Here is a 15,534-nt window from a genome sequence, read left to right as displayed (position 1 = left end):
GATGGACACTGAGGCACTGAGGATCCACACATTTATTTAGATTAGTCCAAAGCAGACGCTGTGCTGGAGCTCCTTGAGAACACAGTCTCACCACCGTTGGGCTTCCTGGAGGCACAGAAAAGAAAGAGTATGTTGTGGCTCTAACAGCAAACACCCAGTGCACATCCAGGATGCTGAGGCAATCCTCTCCCTGGTTCCTGGGTCCTGTGCTGTCGCTTCTCTACTTACTCTGCTGTGTTGCCCATGATGGCTGAGAGAGAGGTAGCAGAGCAAGTCCTCCTGACAAGGCTAACCCCAACGTGACATTAACATTAGCCCAGAGAGGGGACTGAGCGGTGGCCAGAGAACTGTCTTTGCAAGCCAACTGGCAGAGAGAGTTCTCCTGAGAAGTCTGTGCTTTTAATGCATCCCTGAGGGGTTTTATTTGCTCTTTATCGATGATGGACTCAAATAAATGGCTTCTAGGTTGGTATTCTCTCTCAATTTTCATCAGCCCGGAACTGCAAATCCAAGGAGACACTGGGAACCAGTTCTCCTTAATTCTCCCACAAGCTGCTTTTTCACCCCACTCATCAGTTCGTACACAGCATTTCTACTGTGCATGATTCAGAACCTGAACACGCTATCCCATTTTAAACGGTGATCTGAGTTGCCCTTTGCCAGTAATGTGCTGCTTGGGACCACATACCCACATGTTCAATTATTATTGGCATGATGATAATGGTGGTTTCTTCTCTCAGAAGGGAGGGAATCCGTAAACTTCCAAGCAGAAAATAAGCAAACTAATCTGTTTCTCACCATGCTCATGATTCTGAGGTAGAAACAATGACTAGAAGCAGCTTCCTGTTCCTTTTCCCTGCTGCTGCCACTTGCTGGAGGTGACCTTCCATTCTCCATTCCTGATGGTTCCCTTGATGCCTTTTCGTATAGTGCCTGCCCGCCTCCCTCCCGCAGAACCCGCTTACAGTTAGGTAGATGCTGTCATCCCTTTCCAGAGGTCCCTTAGGTTTAATACCTGTCATCAACTTGAGTAGAGATAGATAGAGGATGTGACACAAGTAGTACCATCTATAGTAAATTCCTTTCACGGAGATGATAGTGATAGTGGTAGCTTCCCAAAGAAAGTGGTTAAGAGGAAAGTAGTCACCATTGGCTGCATGGTTGAAAGACTCAGGAATAAACGTCTGTCTCAGACTCAACACTAGTCGTAAACATGACCTACTCCTTTCAGAACCCCAGCCCCTCTTTCCTTACCTTTGTCAGAGTTGCCCTAATCCTCTTGGGGAGCCTCAATGAGGAGCTGCAAGAATTCAGACATTTCTCAGAGTTAACATCTCCGAAATCTCTGGGAAACCTTCTTGTAGAGCACTGGGCAGGAATAGGTCTCTCCAGAGTCCATGGTGCTAATTAGGAGTCTCCACATGGGGAAAAATAGGGCGTGCAATGGCCTGTTCATTCCTGATTCATGCTATGCACACTTAGAGAGTGCCCACTGTGTGTCAGAAACTGGGCTCAGCACTGGTCGGGGTGGGGGATGACGACAAAGGCAAGTCAGAATGTCCCTTAATGGAGAAACAGATCAATAAACAGGTACTTACATAACAATACGCTAAATGCAATGACGGACATCTGAACAGGGGGACAGGAATGGGTGGATGAATGAATACTTTAAAAGAGGTAGAGAGGATGTGTAATTCTCCCTTTTAGCAAACCGGAGGGGCAAGTCCTGACAGACAGCTGCAGCTTTCCCGGACTCAGTCAAAGACTGTATAATTTCAAGACAAACTATCTGAGCGAAGGCCAGGAGGCTTGTGCTCTTTCCACCACAGTGCTGACTTCTCACTTAAGCAGTGCTGGGGATCGTGGGTAAACCGATCACTGCCCTGTGCATCAGGTTTCTCCTTTGCAGAATGGAACTAGCTATCCTGTATTACAGAATAATGTTGGAGAGTAATAAGATCCTGGAGGATAAAAATGGCTCCTCACATCCATCCTGATGTTAACAGGGCCGAAAGCACCTGCAGGGGGAGCCAGCCAAGCCCTGCTCCCTGCAGGCTTGTAGCTCCATCCCCGAATTTTCCAGCTGTGGAGAGAAGAAATGAGTTCTGCCCTTACCTTTCACATCCACCCGACAGTCCACAGACGCCTCCCCCAGGGGGTTAACCGCCTTGCAGGTGTAGATTCCCCCGTCAAAGGGACCAGGCTTGCGGATTTCTAAAGAACAGATTCCCAGGTGACTGAGAGCTCTGTACTTGGGGTTGCCTTGGATATCCATCTTGTTCTTCAGCCAGATGATCTTTGGCTGGAAGATAAAGATGAGGGGCCAGCACAGGAGTGATGAGAACCAGTTGTTCTTTCTGTGCTCAATTCCCGGGACTCCTTGCCTACAAGGCCTGGGGACACACTGGCCAGAGAAGTGGGAGGAGTAGGGTGCCTTAAGAACGGGTGACACAGGATCTAGAAGAGATAATGGTCTTCTGGAAAGCTCCCCATGCCTTACGTTTGGGGAGGTACTCCCTTTCCAGTACCCTCAAAAGCCTCCTAAGCTCCTTCTGTTGGTTTAAAAAAGCACCTGAAACCTTGCCTTTTTCAACTATTCCTGACTAGAAAAAAGGTGGGACCCCTGTCCCATCCTGCGCCAGCAGCCCCCTCATGGATCCCAAGTACGGGGCCTCAGGATCTCCTCTTTTTTGCATATACATTGTTGAATCATTCATATTCTGTTCCCACTGTTGGCTTGGGACTCACTGTTGCTCCTTTGGTTAGAAAGTAGTTTCTAGAGTGTGCTTATTGACATTCTCTTTCTGAGACTATCTCCATGCAGCCTGGCCCAGGACTCCTATGCGAAAGGTACTTAGTAAGGTTGTTAGTGCTGGTTTATGCAGTATGGTATCCAGAAGGACAGTGACCAGATTGAACAAAGACTTTCTCTGAGCCGTGGCCTCAACTCTAGATACCTGGCATGCAGATGGCCCTGAAGAGGCCATCTTACATCTTACATCCATATCCACATCAGCCTGTCTTGGACTCTAAGTGCCCTGACTATTCACAGCCTGCCTGAGCCTCTGTGGGAGGGGCAGGGGATGGGGAACAGGGTAGGGGGAACAATGATGTGGTTAGAACACTCTTCCACATGGCGGAGATTAGGGCAGGAGCAGGGAATGGTGTGGCCTGGCCCATGGGCAGGACTCCCGCTCACCTTAGGAGAAGCGCGGACACAGCAGAAGAGCTGGGTGTCATAGCCGGTGACTGTGGTGCAGTCCGCCAAAGGCTGGGTGAACTTCGGGGCTTCAGAGAAATCTCGTTGCACAAACCCCTCGATCTTGCAGACAGTTGCTGAGGGGACCAAGAAGGGCCATGCTGTAGTGCCTGAGAGCCCCTGCCCTCTTCTACTCTTCATCCTCAGCTCTTCCCAGCTCCCAGGCCCTGGGTCCTACCTGCTTTCTGGATGTGGGCAAGGTCGGCTGTGATGGGGGCTGTCTCACTGAGCCCACACTGGTTCTCAGCAAAGACTCGAAAGGCGTAGGAGTTGCCCACGATGAGGTTGGAGACTGTGAAGCTGGTGCGGTGATAACGTTCCAGCACCGTGAACCACAACTTAGGGGTCCCAAGAAGATGTCGTGAATGAGACCCCTGTTTTGTGAACTCACTCCACCTCAGCCCACTGCACAGAGCTACCAGAGCCCCATTCCAGAATGCGTTATTCCTCTCTCCCCACTCCCTCCCAGCTGGCCTCACCCCAGATTTTGTGTCAGCCTTCTGCAAGGTGTATCCCAGGAGTGCTGTGTTGCCCGTGTCTTGGGGAGGTGTCCACTCCAGAGTAGCATTGGAGCCCCAAACGTCCACCAACTTGATACTCTGAGGAGGGCCTGGCCTCTCTGAAAGGGCCAAGCATGGCAGCAGGCATGGTACCACTCACATATGCCTGGGAACCACTTCGGGAGTGCCCCTCCCCTTCTCTGCTCAGACACACTTCCCCTCACCCACCACTGTGCCCCACCCTCGGTGAGGCGTCACCCCAGCTTCCCCAACTCTCTGTGATGGCTCCTCTTTAGCCTGGAGAGGGAGCCCCTGAGGACCACTTCTCTCCAACTCCCTGCATTGTACCGATCACCAGGATGTCAATGGTGGCAGTGGCCTCCAGCTCTCCCAGCTGCACACTGAGCTGGTAGCGACCCGAGTCAGCACGTTGGGCTTCTCGGATGAAGAGGATGGAGTCCTGCTCCCCATTCCGCACACTCACACGGCTGGCATCCAAGGCACAGCCATCATGTGTCCAGGTGGCTCGAGGTTTGGGTTTGCCCTAAGAAATGGGAAAGGACTGTGAGGAACCCCAAGAGGGCTTATGACCCTCCCTGTCGCAATGGGGGCGGGGAGTCAGAGCCACCCCAGGTCCCCATGGTGACTTGACTTGAACTGAAAATGCCTTGAGTTAGAAATTGGTGGGCTGTCCCAGGAGACTGGCATCTTTCATCAACAGCCTAAGGATCATGGGTGGAACGAAGGGGTTCAGCTTTGAGTTTCCCACCCTCTGGGTTTAGGTCACCTGGGGCAGCTGAGACTAACTAGAGCTGCCTAACCCCCCAAGAGCCCTCTAAACTGAGAGCTCCCAGAACTCTGCTGACTGAAGGACATAGGGTAGCCTCAGTTCATCACCTGTGGCATTCCCAGCCCAAACCTCACATCAGGAGTGCAAATTGGAAGGGTCATTCTGCCTCAGATTTATGGTGACATGGCCCCCTTCATTCCAGGCCAGCATGACTGCTCCAGTGCCAGCAAGACTCTTAGTATCCGTTTCCAAATTAAAACCCTGGCCTCGTCCCAGCATGGGCCCAACATGGACCCAGCACGGGGCCAGCATGATCACCTGGAATGGGATCAGTAGGTTCACAGTGTCTCCGACCTTCCGGATATAGGTCTGCCTCAGGGTCCGAGGTAGCCAGATCTTGGGGTGCTCTGAGTGATGGAAGGAAAGGGAAGAGTGGGTGGTGAGCCTCCTAGGGTAGGAGGAGCAGAGCTCGAAGAAAGTGGACACCACCTGGCTGTACCTCGTGGGCAGATGACCCATGTGCTCAGCAAATCCAGCTTCTCCTAGGGAACGGGAAGATTGCTCCCATCGTCTCACTGGGATTTAGGCAAAAGTGATTGGCTGAAAGATCCCCTTGAGAGCATTCAAGTCTTGGCAGAAAGCACTGAAGTGTGAGCCTGATGCTTACTTCTTTTAATGGGTAACTCTCAAACTACTGACTTTTCATCAACCAAGATTCTTTTTTCTGTTTGCACACAGAATGGTTTAGCCTGTGCAGTTTGTCTCTCAGCCCCCTTCCTACGTTTGTCCTTAACAGCACTTCTTTTATCAAAGCCACTTTCAATGTTAGTCTTGACGTCCAAGGGTCAGCCCTACTTCTCAGCTTGAGGAGAAAGCTTTCCACTCTGAGGGCAGAGTCACACAGGACCCACTTAGGCAGCACCGACATCACCACTCCGGGAGCTGACCCCTGGGTCCCTTCCTCTGCACGCTGCCCGCTTGGGCACCTGCCCGGTGCTCTTCCAGTTCATGGACCATTGCTTTGTATGAATAGGATCTGGGAAAGACTAGGCCCACTGCTCACTACTCCTTGATCTTCCAGGTGTGTTCCAGTGAGAAGAGGGATTAGCTCCTGTCCCTTGGCTTCCAGGATGGAGGCAGGAGATGCTCAGAAAGTGCTGAGTGTAAGGTATGGAGGCTGACCAGCTGTGACCTCTCCCCTCACAGAAAGCCTTGGGCGGCCTTGGCTGAGAAAGTGCAAACATCCCACCTGGGTTCCCTTGGGAGCTTGGCTTACACGGCACCATTTCCCAGCTTTCTAGGGCTCTGGTGTCCTCTCCAGGGGCACACATGGTCTCCTGCTGTTGTTGCTTTAAGTGAAATGTGATAGCACCTCAGGTCTCACCAACTCCCCACCCAGCCTCTCCCCACAATTCACTGGAGCAGCTGTCAAAACTTCACCCCATTCACAACTGTGGCAAACTGCACAACGGTTTGACAGAGGATTCCAAACTTTCTGATAACAGTTCCCTGCAAATACATTCCTGAGCCTTCTACCACAGCATATGTGTGTTTACTTATAAGTTGGACTGTTTAAATATGTACACGACGCAAGGCAAACTTCCGAGTGGTCAAATTCAAAATCAAGTGAAGAGAGTTTTCATTGTGTTCTTCCTACACCTCAATGTGTAGCCCACTGTTTAGAGACCAGGAGCTTCCCTCCCCTGGCCAGCCCCATGACCATCTTGAGATCACTTTTAGCCTTTGTAAATGAATATAAACATGGTACTGAGCACACGCCGTCCATCTCATTGATCTATCTTCCCTTTTCACTGTGTGGTTTACATTTCCCCCTGGGGGTGCAGTCTTGGACTATGCTTCACCTAGGGCCCTGGCAAAAGCAGGAACTGAATAACGCAGGCTCTCTGTCCTGCCTGTGCTGCTGGGGCTGACCTAAGAACACCACAACGACCCAGCCCCAGGCAGCTGAACGACACTGTTGCACTTGCCCTCTATTCGACTTTGACAGTTTGGAAGGGGGTGGGGCATGAAAAACAGAAGAAGTGTTTGTGTGATGTGTGCCCCTCCTGTGGCGGTCTTGGCGAGCAACCAAGGAGTTGAGAACAAGCGGATATGACTTAAGAGTTTTCTGAAAAAGAAGGGCGGCGATTGAAAAGAAGGGTCAAACCTCATCTTGCTGGGCTTGGTTCCCCACTGTCAGGTGGGGAAATAGCCCCTCATGCTTGCTGGAGAGAAGCCGGCTCTGCTGTCTCCTGCTTGGCCCACGTGACGCAGAAAGACCCAGACGAGCACCAGGAACAAGAAGACAGGAGGGAAAGGGCTCGGAGCGAGAAACACATTGGTGAAGTTAGGCTGCCTCCCAGTCTAGAAGTGTGTGCCTGAAGGACCCGTTCTCTGAGCTCGGGGTCTCTGCCCACTTCCGGGGGCCTCTGCTGTCCCCTGGGGCCTTCTGCTGTTCCCTCCGCTGTCCTCTGCGGCCACCACAGTCAGGGCCCTGCCTGTGACCTCGCCCTTAGGAGAAGGAGGAGGCAAAGAAGGGAAGGCAGAGGGGACACCCTCCAGAGTTGGACAGGTTGGGGTGAGGAAAGGAACCCAGGTCGTCACGCCTGGAAGGCGTGCTGTCTGAGCCCTGCTAGAAGCTCAGGTGGGAAATGGGCTTTTCTATGGATAAGTGCAAGCTGAGTTATAGATTTCTGCCCACTTCGTGCCTTTTGTGTTTCTTAGATAACTACCTTGGAAGATGCTCCCATTGTTTCACCTGAACTGAAGAGAATGATCAGAGAAATAGGTTTATGAGGAACATAGATTAAGAGCGTGGCCTTAGGAGGAGGACGAGCAGAACAGCCCTGAGATGCAGAGGGGATACCAGCGGGGGCAGAGAGACGGAGGAGAAGGGGACCGCTGGGATGGCAGTCTCTTCCTCCCCGGGGGGGCTCCCCTGGCAGTTCTTTGCTTCTAGGCGGGACTCCCTGACTAGATGATGAACTGACAGGGAACAACTTACGTTAGCAGAATGTTGTGAGTCTGAAGATTAGGAGGTGAGGATTCTGTGCTCAGCAGGCTCCCAGACCCCAGCTGGGGGAAAGAGGATGGGCTCCAGGCCAAAGCAGCTGACAGAGTGAGGGAGGTGGCAGGAGAGTACTTGGCAGCTGGGGGCGCCCGGGGCAGCGGAATGCTCTCCCCAGCTCCAGCCCGGTCCTCTGGTGTGCCAGAGCAAGCGAGCAATCTGCCCCTTTGCTAAGAATGTTAATCGGGAGGGCTCACTTGGGACACCTCTTTTCACACATCTGTGGTCAAGAGAGGTGTTAATTGTACCGACCTTGGGGAAACGCCCAATGTCTTTCTGTTCCTCAGATGCCAGCACAGCTGTGAACCAGAGACAGCCCTGTGGCACAGCCTGGGTCTTCTGAGACCAGGTTTGAGACAGCCACAGCATGGTTTTCTTCCATTTATAGTCTTGGGGAAAAGGCATTTTGAAAAGTGCTTTGAGAGACATTGACTTCTGAGCAGTCTTTCTCTCAGACAGAATGCTAATTCTTTCTTGAAAATTAGCAGAGAAGGAGACTACTACTTAAAGTCCAAAGATCTTGACTCCTCTGGATTAGAAAATTCCTCTTAATTCTACCCTAACTCCATTCTGCTGAAGTTTATCCCCGTTTCCTTATTCTATGCTCATGGGAAATAGGTGTTCCTATTCTCTCAAAATTTCTCTTTGCGCCATTAAAGACTTTTCTCCAGCAATTTCTTAAGGGCTGCGAACTGCATCTTGATGTTATCACTTATGGTCTGGACCATGAAGGAACAAGACAGACACATTGAAAGAATGAAGGCTGCGTGTGTGTACACCTATGTGTGAGAGAGAGTGCCTGTGCAAGAGTGTGTGCAAGTATGAGACAGTGTGGGCATGTACTCAGGTAAGTGTGTGGTGAGCGTGTGAGCACGTGAGTGTGTGTGTGCACGTGTCTGCGTGAGTGAACTACCCAGAAAGAGGAAATGCACAAGGCAAGCTATGGTTTTGAAATAGGATGTGGCCTTCGCCTTATCAGAAACTTGTCTGGAGGGCATCTAGGTGACTCAGTTGGGTGAACATCTGCCTTCAGGGTCCTGGGATCAAGCCCCACATTGGGGTCCCTACTCAGTGGAGAGCCTGCCTCTCCCTATGCCCCTCTCCCTCCTTGTGCTTTCTCTCTTGTTCTCACAAAAATAAATCCTAAAAAAAGTTTTTTAAAAGAAGAAAAGAAACTTGTCTGGAGTAGTGTCATAGGAAAAGTGACCTCTGAAGTACCTTGTGAAGGACAAGAGTGTCAGCTCCTTGAAGACTGTGAAACTAAGCTCAGAAAAAACCCAGAAGGACATAAAAGAGTAACACGTAAGAGTCTGAGGAGATTTGTGGCAGAGCCACAAGAGGGAAGAGGCCTGGGGCCTGAAATTATTGCATGCAGAACTATTTTTAATAGAAATAAATAGAGAAACTTTTTAATAGAAATAAACATCTATTGTTTTGGGGATTTCAGTTCTGAGACCCACTTGTTACCTCGACAGGCATTTCCTGATGAGCGCAGTCTCCACTGCTAGAGATCTGCTCTCTGGCACCAGATCCTGCGGCACCACTGAGACCTCTGACCCAAGCCTTCCCACCCCTGCACTCCCCATCACCCTCTTGGTTACCACGCTCTTTCCTACCCAACTTACAGTCCAGTCCTTATACTCACTCCCTTGTGTACCTACTCAGCTCCCTTAATCCTCTGGTACTCCACTGCACTCCTCGCCATGGCCAACACCAGTTAAATGCTTTCCAGCCCCTTAGTGCCCACATCTGCACACTGGGGAAAAATACAAGAGAGGCTGACTGTGAGCCACTAACACTGACCACTAACTCCCAATAGCCCCCTTGCAATCCTTCCAGACTTCCCACTCAGCCTCCTCTTCTCTTGAGTGACTGCTGCATACCTTCCTCTTCTAAAAGCTCCATACCTTCTCCCTCATCCTCATCCTTAGTTGATGACCTTGCTAGTGTCTCAGGCCTGCCTATAACCTATGCTTAACTCAGCATTCAGAATAAGCCTTAAAACCTATACCTGATCATGTCAGTTCTCACTTAAAACCCTGCCCAGGCTGCCCCATCAGTCTCAGTGTTGAGTCAGTCTTCACAATGGTATTGCTACTTCCCTGCACCCAAACCTATCATTCTCTCTCTCAAGCTGCTACAGGCACAATGGCCCCCATCCATAGGGCACACTCCTGCCTCAGGGCCTTTGCACTAACTATTTTCTCTAAACAGAAAACATTCCCCTCAAATATCTGCATGCATTGTTCTCTCATCTCCTTTAAATTGCCGCTCAAATAGCACCTTTTTAATGAGACCTTCAGTGAATATCCTGCTTAAAATAGCAAACAAGTTTCCCACCCCCAGCACTTTCTATCCTCCTCTGCTTCATTTTTCGGCCCGTTTCTGACATATTGTATATCTTACTTGTTTATTTATTGTCTATCTCCTTATACTAGAATGGAACCTCCACAAGGGGCGTTATTTTTGCCTATTTTGTTCATTTTTCTAACAGTGCCTGCCACATAATAATCATGAAAGAAATGTTTGTAGAAGGAAGAAAGAGGGTAGGAAAGTAAGAAGGGAGGGAAGAAGAAGAAAAGGAAGGAAGGTTGCTCCCAGGCATGGGCTCCAGTTTCCCAAGCCTGGAAGACAGAACAATTCAGATTGAAAGGAGATGCAGTTATTCTGAAATCAGCAGATGGACCCTTCCTCTGGGTCTCAGATCCTCCTCTCCTCCATAGCAGGGGAGCAACCTGTCCCCCACCTCCCACCTGGAGGTGCTGCCTCCGGGCCCCAGTGCCTCCATGTAGTGCTGAAGGCAGACAGAAATTGTTTCCCAGTGCTGGTTGCCTACATTTGCCTATTTAGCCACAGAGCAGGCTTTCTTGACTGAAAGCTCAGTGTTAGACAGTTGCAGGCTAATTTGATATTGCAAATGAATTTTTGCTTCTGGTGCCTATTCTGTTTTCCACGCCTACTGCAGGGCCCCTCTGGATCCTGCAATGCTCCCCACAAAATAGAGGAGGTATTAAAAGGAGAAAAAAAGGCCTTGGCGCTCACGGGAATTTAGGGACCGTCTAGGCCAGGTCCATGCTACCCTGAAGGACCTTCGAATGGGCTTCAGGGATTCTGTGAGTTCCCCGAAATTTTTTGAGTATTTTTCCTGGAATAAGCTTCCACAGATGTCATCAGAATTTCCTAGGTGTCCATAGCCATCAAAAGGTTATCCTTCAATTTACAGATGAGAAAATGGAAGCCTAGAGAAGGGCGCTTACTGACTTGCCTAGGGTCACAGTACAGAGCTGGGACTTGAACTCCTGTGTTCCCTAAGCAGATAACAGAATCAAACATACTTTGCAAACTATCACAAACATACTTTGCAAACTATCCAAGGGCACCAGAACTGCCTGACCTCTGGGAAGCTAATGAGTTGAGCTGCTGGCGCTGGTGGCCCTGAGGCCTGGGGCTCTTGAGGCTGCACTCGTTGGAGATGGCCAGGGGCTATCAGGAGCCCATGGCCCACAGCATCTACTCACAGCAGAGGGAGGAGTGTGGGTGGGTTGGATGCTGTCTGCCAGGGTCTTAGGGAGACCCGCCAAATCCGGAGTCAGCAGTCCTGGCTCTCATTCTCTCTGTGGCTTGTTCCTTGGACCTTTTTTAGGAAGAACTGGTTTTCTGTCTCAAGACTATCCCAGCCTCAGGGCGTCTGGGTGGCTCAGTGAGTTAAACCACTGCCTTCGGCTCATCCTGGAGTCCTGGGATCGAGCCCCACATCAGGCTCCCAGCTCTGCGGGGAGGCTGCTTCTCCTTCTGACCTTCTCCCTTCTCATGCTCTCTCTCTCTCAAGTAAATAAATAAAATCTTTAAAAAAAAAAAAAAAAGAAAAGAAAAAGAAGACTACCCCAGCCTCAATGCTAACAGTAACTTCTGTTCCCTCGACCTCCTTTTCCATGGAGCAAACTCAGCCAGCTCTCTCCCTGTGACATCTAAACAGCTCCCGAAAACCCAGAGTCTCCTATAAGGATGACGGGAGGTAGCCAACTTCCCCTAGTCAACCCCATTTGCAGGTAGAACTCTTTTTTTTTTTTTTTTTAAGATTTTATTTATTTGACAGACAGAGATCACAGGTAGGCAGAGAGGCAGGCAGAGAGAGAGAGAGGAGGAATCAGGCTCCCCACTGAGCAGAGAGCCCGATGCGGGGCTCGATCCCAGGACCCAAGATCATGACCTGAGCCGAAGGCAGAGGCTTAACCCACTGAGCCACTCAGGCGCCCCTGCAGGTAGAACTCTTAGTTCTTCACTCCTGACTTGGAAATACCTTATCATCTCTTCACATCTTAGCTTGCCTCTTCTGAGGCACTTAGGATCATCTCCATAATCCTTTCAGCTGCCCTACTAGGTAGATATTGTTAATTACCATTTTACAGAGAGGAAATTGAAACTGAGCAGTTGGTTGGCTTGTCCAAGGGCACCAGAACTGCCCAAGGTGGCACTGGGCAGAGTCTAGATCACGTCATCTTCTCCTACTTCCCCCTACCCTGGGGTTCCATGAGCTTCTTGTTTGCAGTCTTCCCATCCCCTGCACTCAAGATGTCGAGAGGCCCAAAGTAGGGACTTAGTGCAGGTTACTGTCTTAAATGTGTAAGGTGCCCATGGTCCCTCCTGCTGGTTAATGCACAGAAGGAAAAAAGCCTGGCTTCTGCCTTCCATGTCTGGCCAGCTGAGCCAGGCCCAACGGGTGACACCCCAAGTGAACATCACAGAGCTCACAGAGCTGTGAGCTGCAGAGGCCTCAGCCAGGGGGAGCTGAGGAATGGGTGGCGGGGCCGCTGGCAGGGACAGGCGGGACTAGGAGGGCCACCCACCACCTCCTGGCTCAAAAGTACCTCTTTGCTTAGAGGCTCACAGAGAATACTGTGGAAGGGAGGCCAGTAGTTCTCCTGGATCGGCTCTTCTTCCATGGAGCTCAGACCCCAGGAGGCTGGGGATTTCCCTTGGGAGCCAGCTGGAGTGTTAGTATAGCTCCTCGATCCACGGCACTGCCGAGCGACAGGCAGAGTGTCCTGCACTATTTGTTCACCACCCAATCTCTCAGTTGCTAGAGACTTTTCATTGCCCCCCACCCTCCAATCCAGACGGCCACCATCTCACCCCTCATTCCCTTCCTGGCTGGTATTAGTATATCAGGTCCTCAGTTTCTGGGACATTTTATTACAAGCACAAATATAAACAGATCATCTTTAGTCACTGTAAAGGGCTGCAAATACCACTCACTGACTTCTCACCCAAAAAGCACAAACCCAGCAGACACTTGAGCAGCAAATAAGAATCCACCAAGGAAAGGGGTGGGGGTTCCAACCAGTGCTCCTCCATCCTGGGTACCAGTCCCATGAAGCCGTTCACCTCTGCACAAAGCTAAGGAGGTGCAGCCGGGTGTTAGGGAGACCTCCCCAACTCCTACTGACCCAGCCGCCCCACCCTTCCCAACCCCACGGGTCACCTTCTATATGGGGCAGGAGCTGGGGAATGGGGCTGCTGGACTCTTGTCGAGATGAAGCGGGGGGTCCTTCAGCATCAGCGGTGTGCGTTTCTTTCACCTTCAGTGTGGATCCTGAGGGCACCTCCAGAGCTGTGACTGCCTCCATGCTGGGCCACCCCAAGGCTGGGCTCCAGCGGGAGATTTTCACTGTTGGTGGTGAGGGAGGGGCTAAGCACCTGCTCTCCAGCCTGGCCTCCCAGGGTCCCAGCCACGGGCTTATGTAACTGGCTGGCCTTCTCCCACCCAGCTACTCTCAGCAGAAGGGCTGAAACAGGGACTGGGGAAGACAGGGAGATCAGACAGCAGCCCAGAATAGCCGCAGGAGGGCTGAGGTGACAGCCCTCGCACAGCACTGGGGAGGGCGGGGAGGGCTTGAGCTCCCCTGACTGCACGCACAGATCGAACAACGGGGCCGGGCTTAGCAGGCTTAGCGGGTTTGCAGGCACACCTTTAAGGGCTCCTACTCTCTCAGCTCCACAGTCGGAGAGCTCTAAGTTCTTACCAACTTGCCCTTTATGGGGTCTGTCCCCATCCCTTCCGCCTAACCGCCTAGTGGTAGTGGGAGGAGGCTGAGTCCACACTCCGGGGCCAGACCAGCTGGCCTCACCTTTGGCTCCATCACCAGCTAGCTGGTGTGACTGGCCACATGTCACTCTCTCTTAGGTCTGCTTCCTCACCTGCAAAACGGAGAGGATAAGGACCACAGGGTTGTCGTGAGGATTACAAGAGGCAATCTGTGTAAAGTGCTTAGCAGAATGTGGCTGACTAAGTGCTCCATAAATGTGAGCTATTTTTAGGTGAGGTCGGCATGTGGCCCTCTGAGTGCTCCCCTGCCTCGGAGATAAAGCACCAGCGGAGTGAGAGGCAGCCACAGTGGAGGGGAGCCAGGGCTCAGAGGCCGGAGGGTGTGGGTGTCACTTCTGGCTGTGCTACTCTCTCAGGATGGAGGTGACCCTGGGCGGATCACGAACTCTGAACTGCAGAGCCTTGGACTCTGAGACCAGAGATGCTGACACCATGACCGTGTTAAAGAGAAAACAGTTAAAGTGAAAGGAAGTGGCCAGACCACTGTGTTAGTAACTCACCGAAGGTTCTGTGTGATGTCTAGGCTTACCAAGTCACCATTCCTCATGTCCTGTCCACTGCATCCAAACGGTTTCCTATCACACCCCTGCTTTACTAGCTCTAGAAAGCAGCATCCCTGTGTGTGTGTGTGTGTGTGTGTGTGTGTGTGTGTGTGTACACATTACTTTTTACAGCAGCTTTAGGTTCCCAGTAAAGTTGAATGGAAAGTACAGAGTTCCCACATATCCCCACCAGCCTTTTCATTTATGGAAAAAAAAAGAATGTAGTTGAATGGGCTCTTTACACTCATTTTTCCCTTTAGCCCTCAATTTGGAGGCAGAGTCGATACTTTCCCAGGAGCCTTTGCTACTCTTTGCAGCTTATATTGGGGCTGAGGGCCAGGACAGCCTGCAGAGGCATTTCTGGCCCAGGAAACTATTCTCAGGAGCTGGGATGGCGGAGGTGGAGCTATAGAGCTTGACCTCTGAGGCTGCTCCTGTCGCGTGGGGCCTAGTGTGAAGGCTTCTAGCTGATTTCTCTAGCCAAAGCCCTTATAAATACAGAGTCCCCATACCAGGTGGTATGAAATTGGCCTAGACTTTCAGCCTGAGCCCTTTGTTGCAATAAATGTGTAAAAGAATCAAGTTAAAAATGTAGACTCTTAGGGTCTGTCCATTACAGTCTCATTTAATGGGTCTGGGTGGGGTGGAGGAATCTGCATTTGAAAAAGCAACCTAGGGGCGCCTGGTTGGCTCAGTGGGTTAAGCCTCTGCCCTCAGCTCAGGTTATGATCTCAGAGTCCTGGGATGAGCCCCGCATCTGGCTCCCTGCTCAGTGTGGAGCCTACTGCCCCCCCTCTGCCTGCCTCTCTGCCTACTTGTGATCTCCCTCTCATTCTGTCAAATAAATAAATACAATCTTAAAAAAGAAAAAAGAAAAGAAAAAGCAACCTAGTGATTCTGGTGCGGGAAGACTTTGGACACTAGCTTAGCTAGACTTCCTGAAAATAAAACTACCATACACCATCTCCCAGGGGAGGAACTTCTCCACCAGATAGCTGGCTCCTTCACAGGAAGGTCTTCTGCCTCGTCACCTTCAGATCATGGTGTCAGAGTAAGTATCCATTGGAAATGGCACCCAGGATGGCTGGTTCAGAGGCAGTCTTCAAGGCTGGGCTAAAGTCTCAAGGGAGGTGGACAGGAACTTCTCCTAAAAGAAATACTTGGGGAGCAAGGAAAGCTGCAACTCTTTGAAAGGTCCTTAAATGAAATGAATCAGGCAGGACTATGAGCAAGAGCAGCAAGAGAAATCTGAGAGAGGCCACTGGGAAGT

At 51.0% G+C, this 15,534-nt stretch overlaps 1 protein-coding gene across 2 annotated transcripts; it reads right to left on the bottom strand.

Annotated features, from left to right (window-relative positions):
- Positions 1-17: 17 nt before the first annotated feature.
- MYBPHL (myosin binding protein H like) lies at positions 18-13,801 on the bottom strand. 2 transcript variants are annotated; one of them, XM_082687519.1, is made up of 9 exons: positions 13,745-13,801; positions 13,099-13,284; positions 4,868-4,956; positions 4,108-4,303; positions 3,739-3,878; positions 3,438-3,597; positions 3,200-3,336; positions 2,116-2,302; positions 18-1,300 (listed from the first exon to the last, which is right to left on the bottom strand). In XM_082687519.1, the coding sequence occupies exons 2-9, from the start codon at positions 13,241-13,243 to the stop codon at positions 1,290-1,292; spliced, it is 1,065 nt and encodes a 354-aa protein (XP_082543645.1). In that variant the 5' UTR covers positions 13,244-13,284; positions 13,745-13,801; the 3' UTR covers positions 18-1,289. The 2 variants fall into 2 exon arrangements, with proteins under 2 accessions (XP_082543645.1, XP_082543646.1); XM_082687520.1 differs by lacking the exon at positions 13,745-13,801 and having other exon boundaries at positions 18-105; positions 1,255-1,300; positions 13,099-13,384.
- Between the last annotated feature and the right edge of the window lie 1,733 nt (positions 13,802-15,534).

Source organism: Mustela nivalis (assembly GCF_964662115.1).
Source record: "Mustela nivalis genome assembly, chromosome: 10".
In the NCBI taxonomy this organism is placed as follows: domain Eukaryota; kingdom Metazoa; phylum Chordata; class Mammalia; order Carnivora; family Mustelidae; genus Mustela; species Mustela nivalis.
Note: the sequence above shows the minus strand (reverse complement) of the source record. Positions and strands in the feature narration are given on the sequence as shown.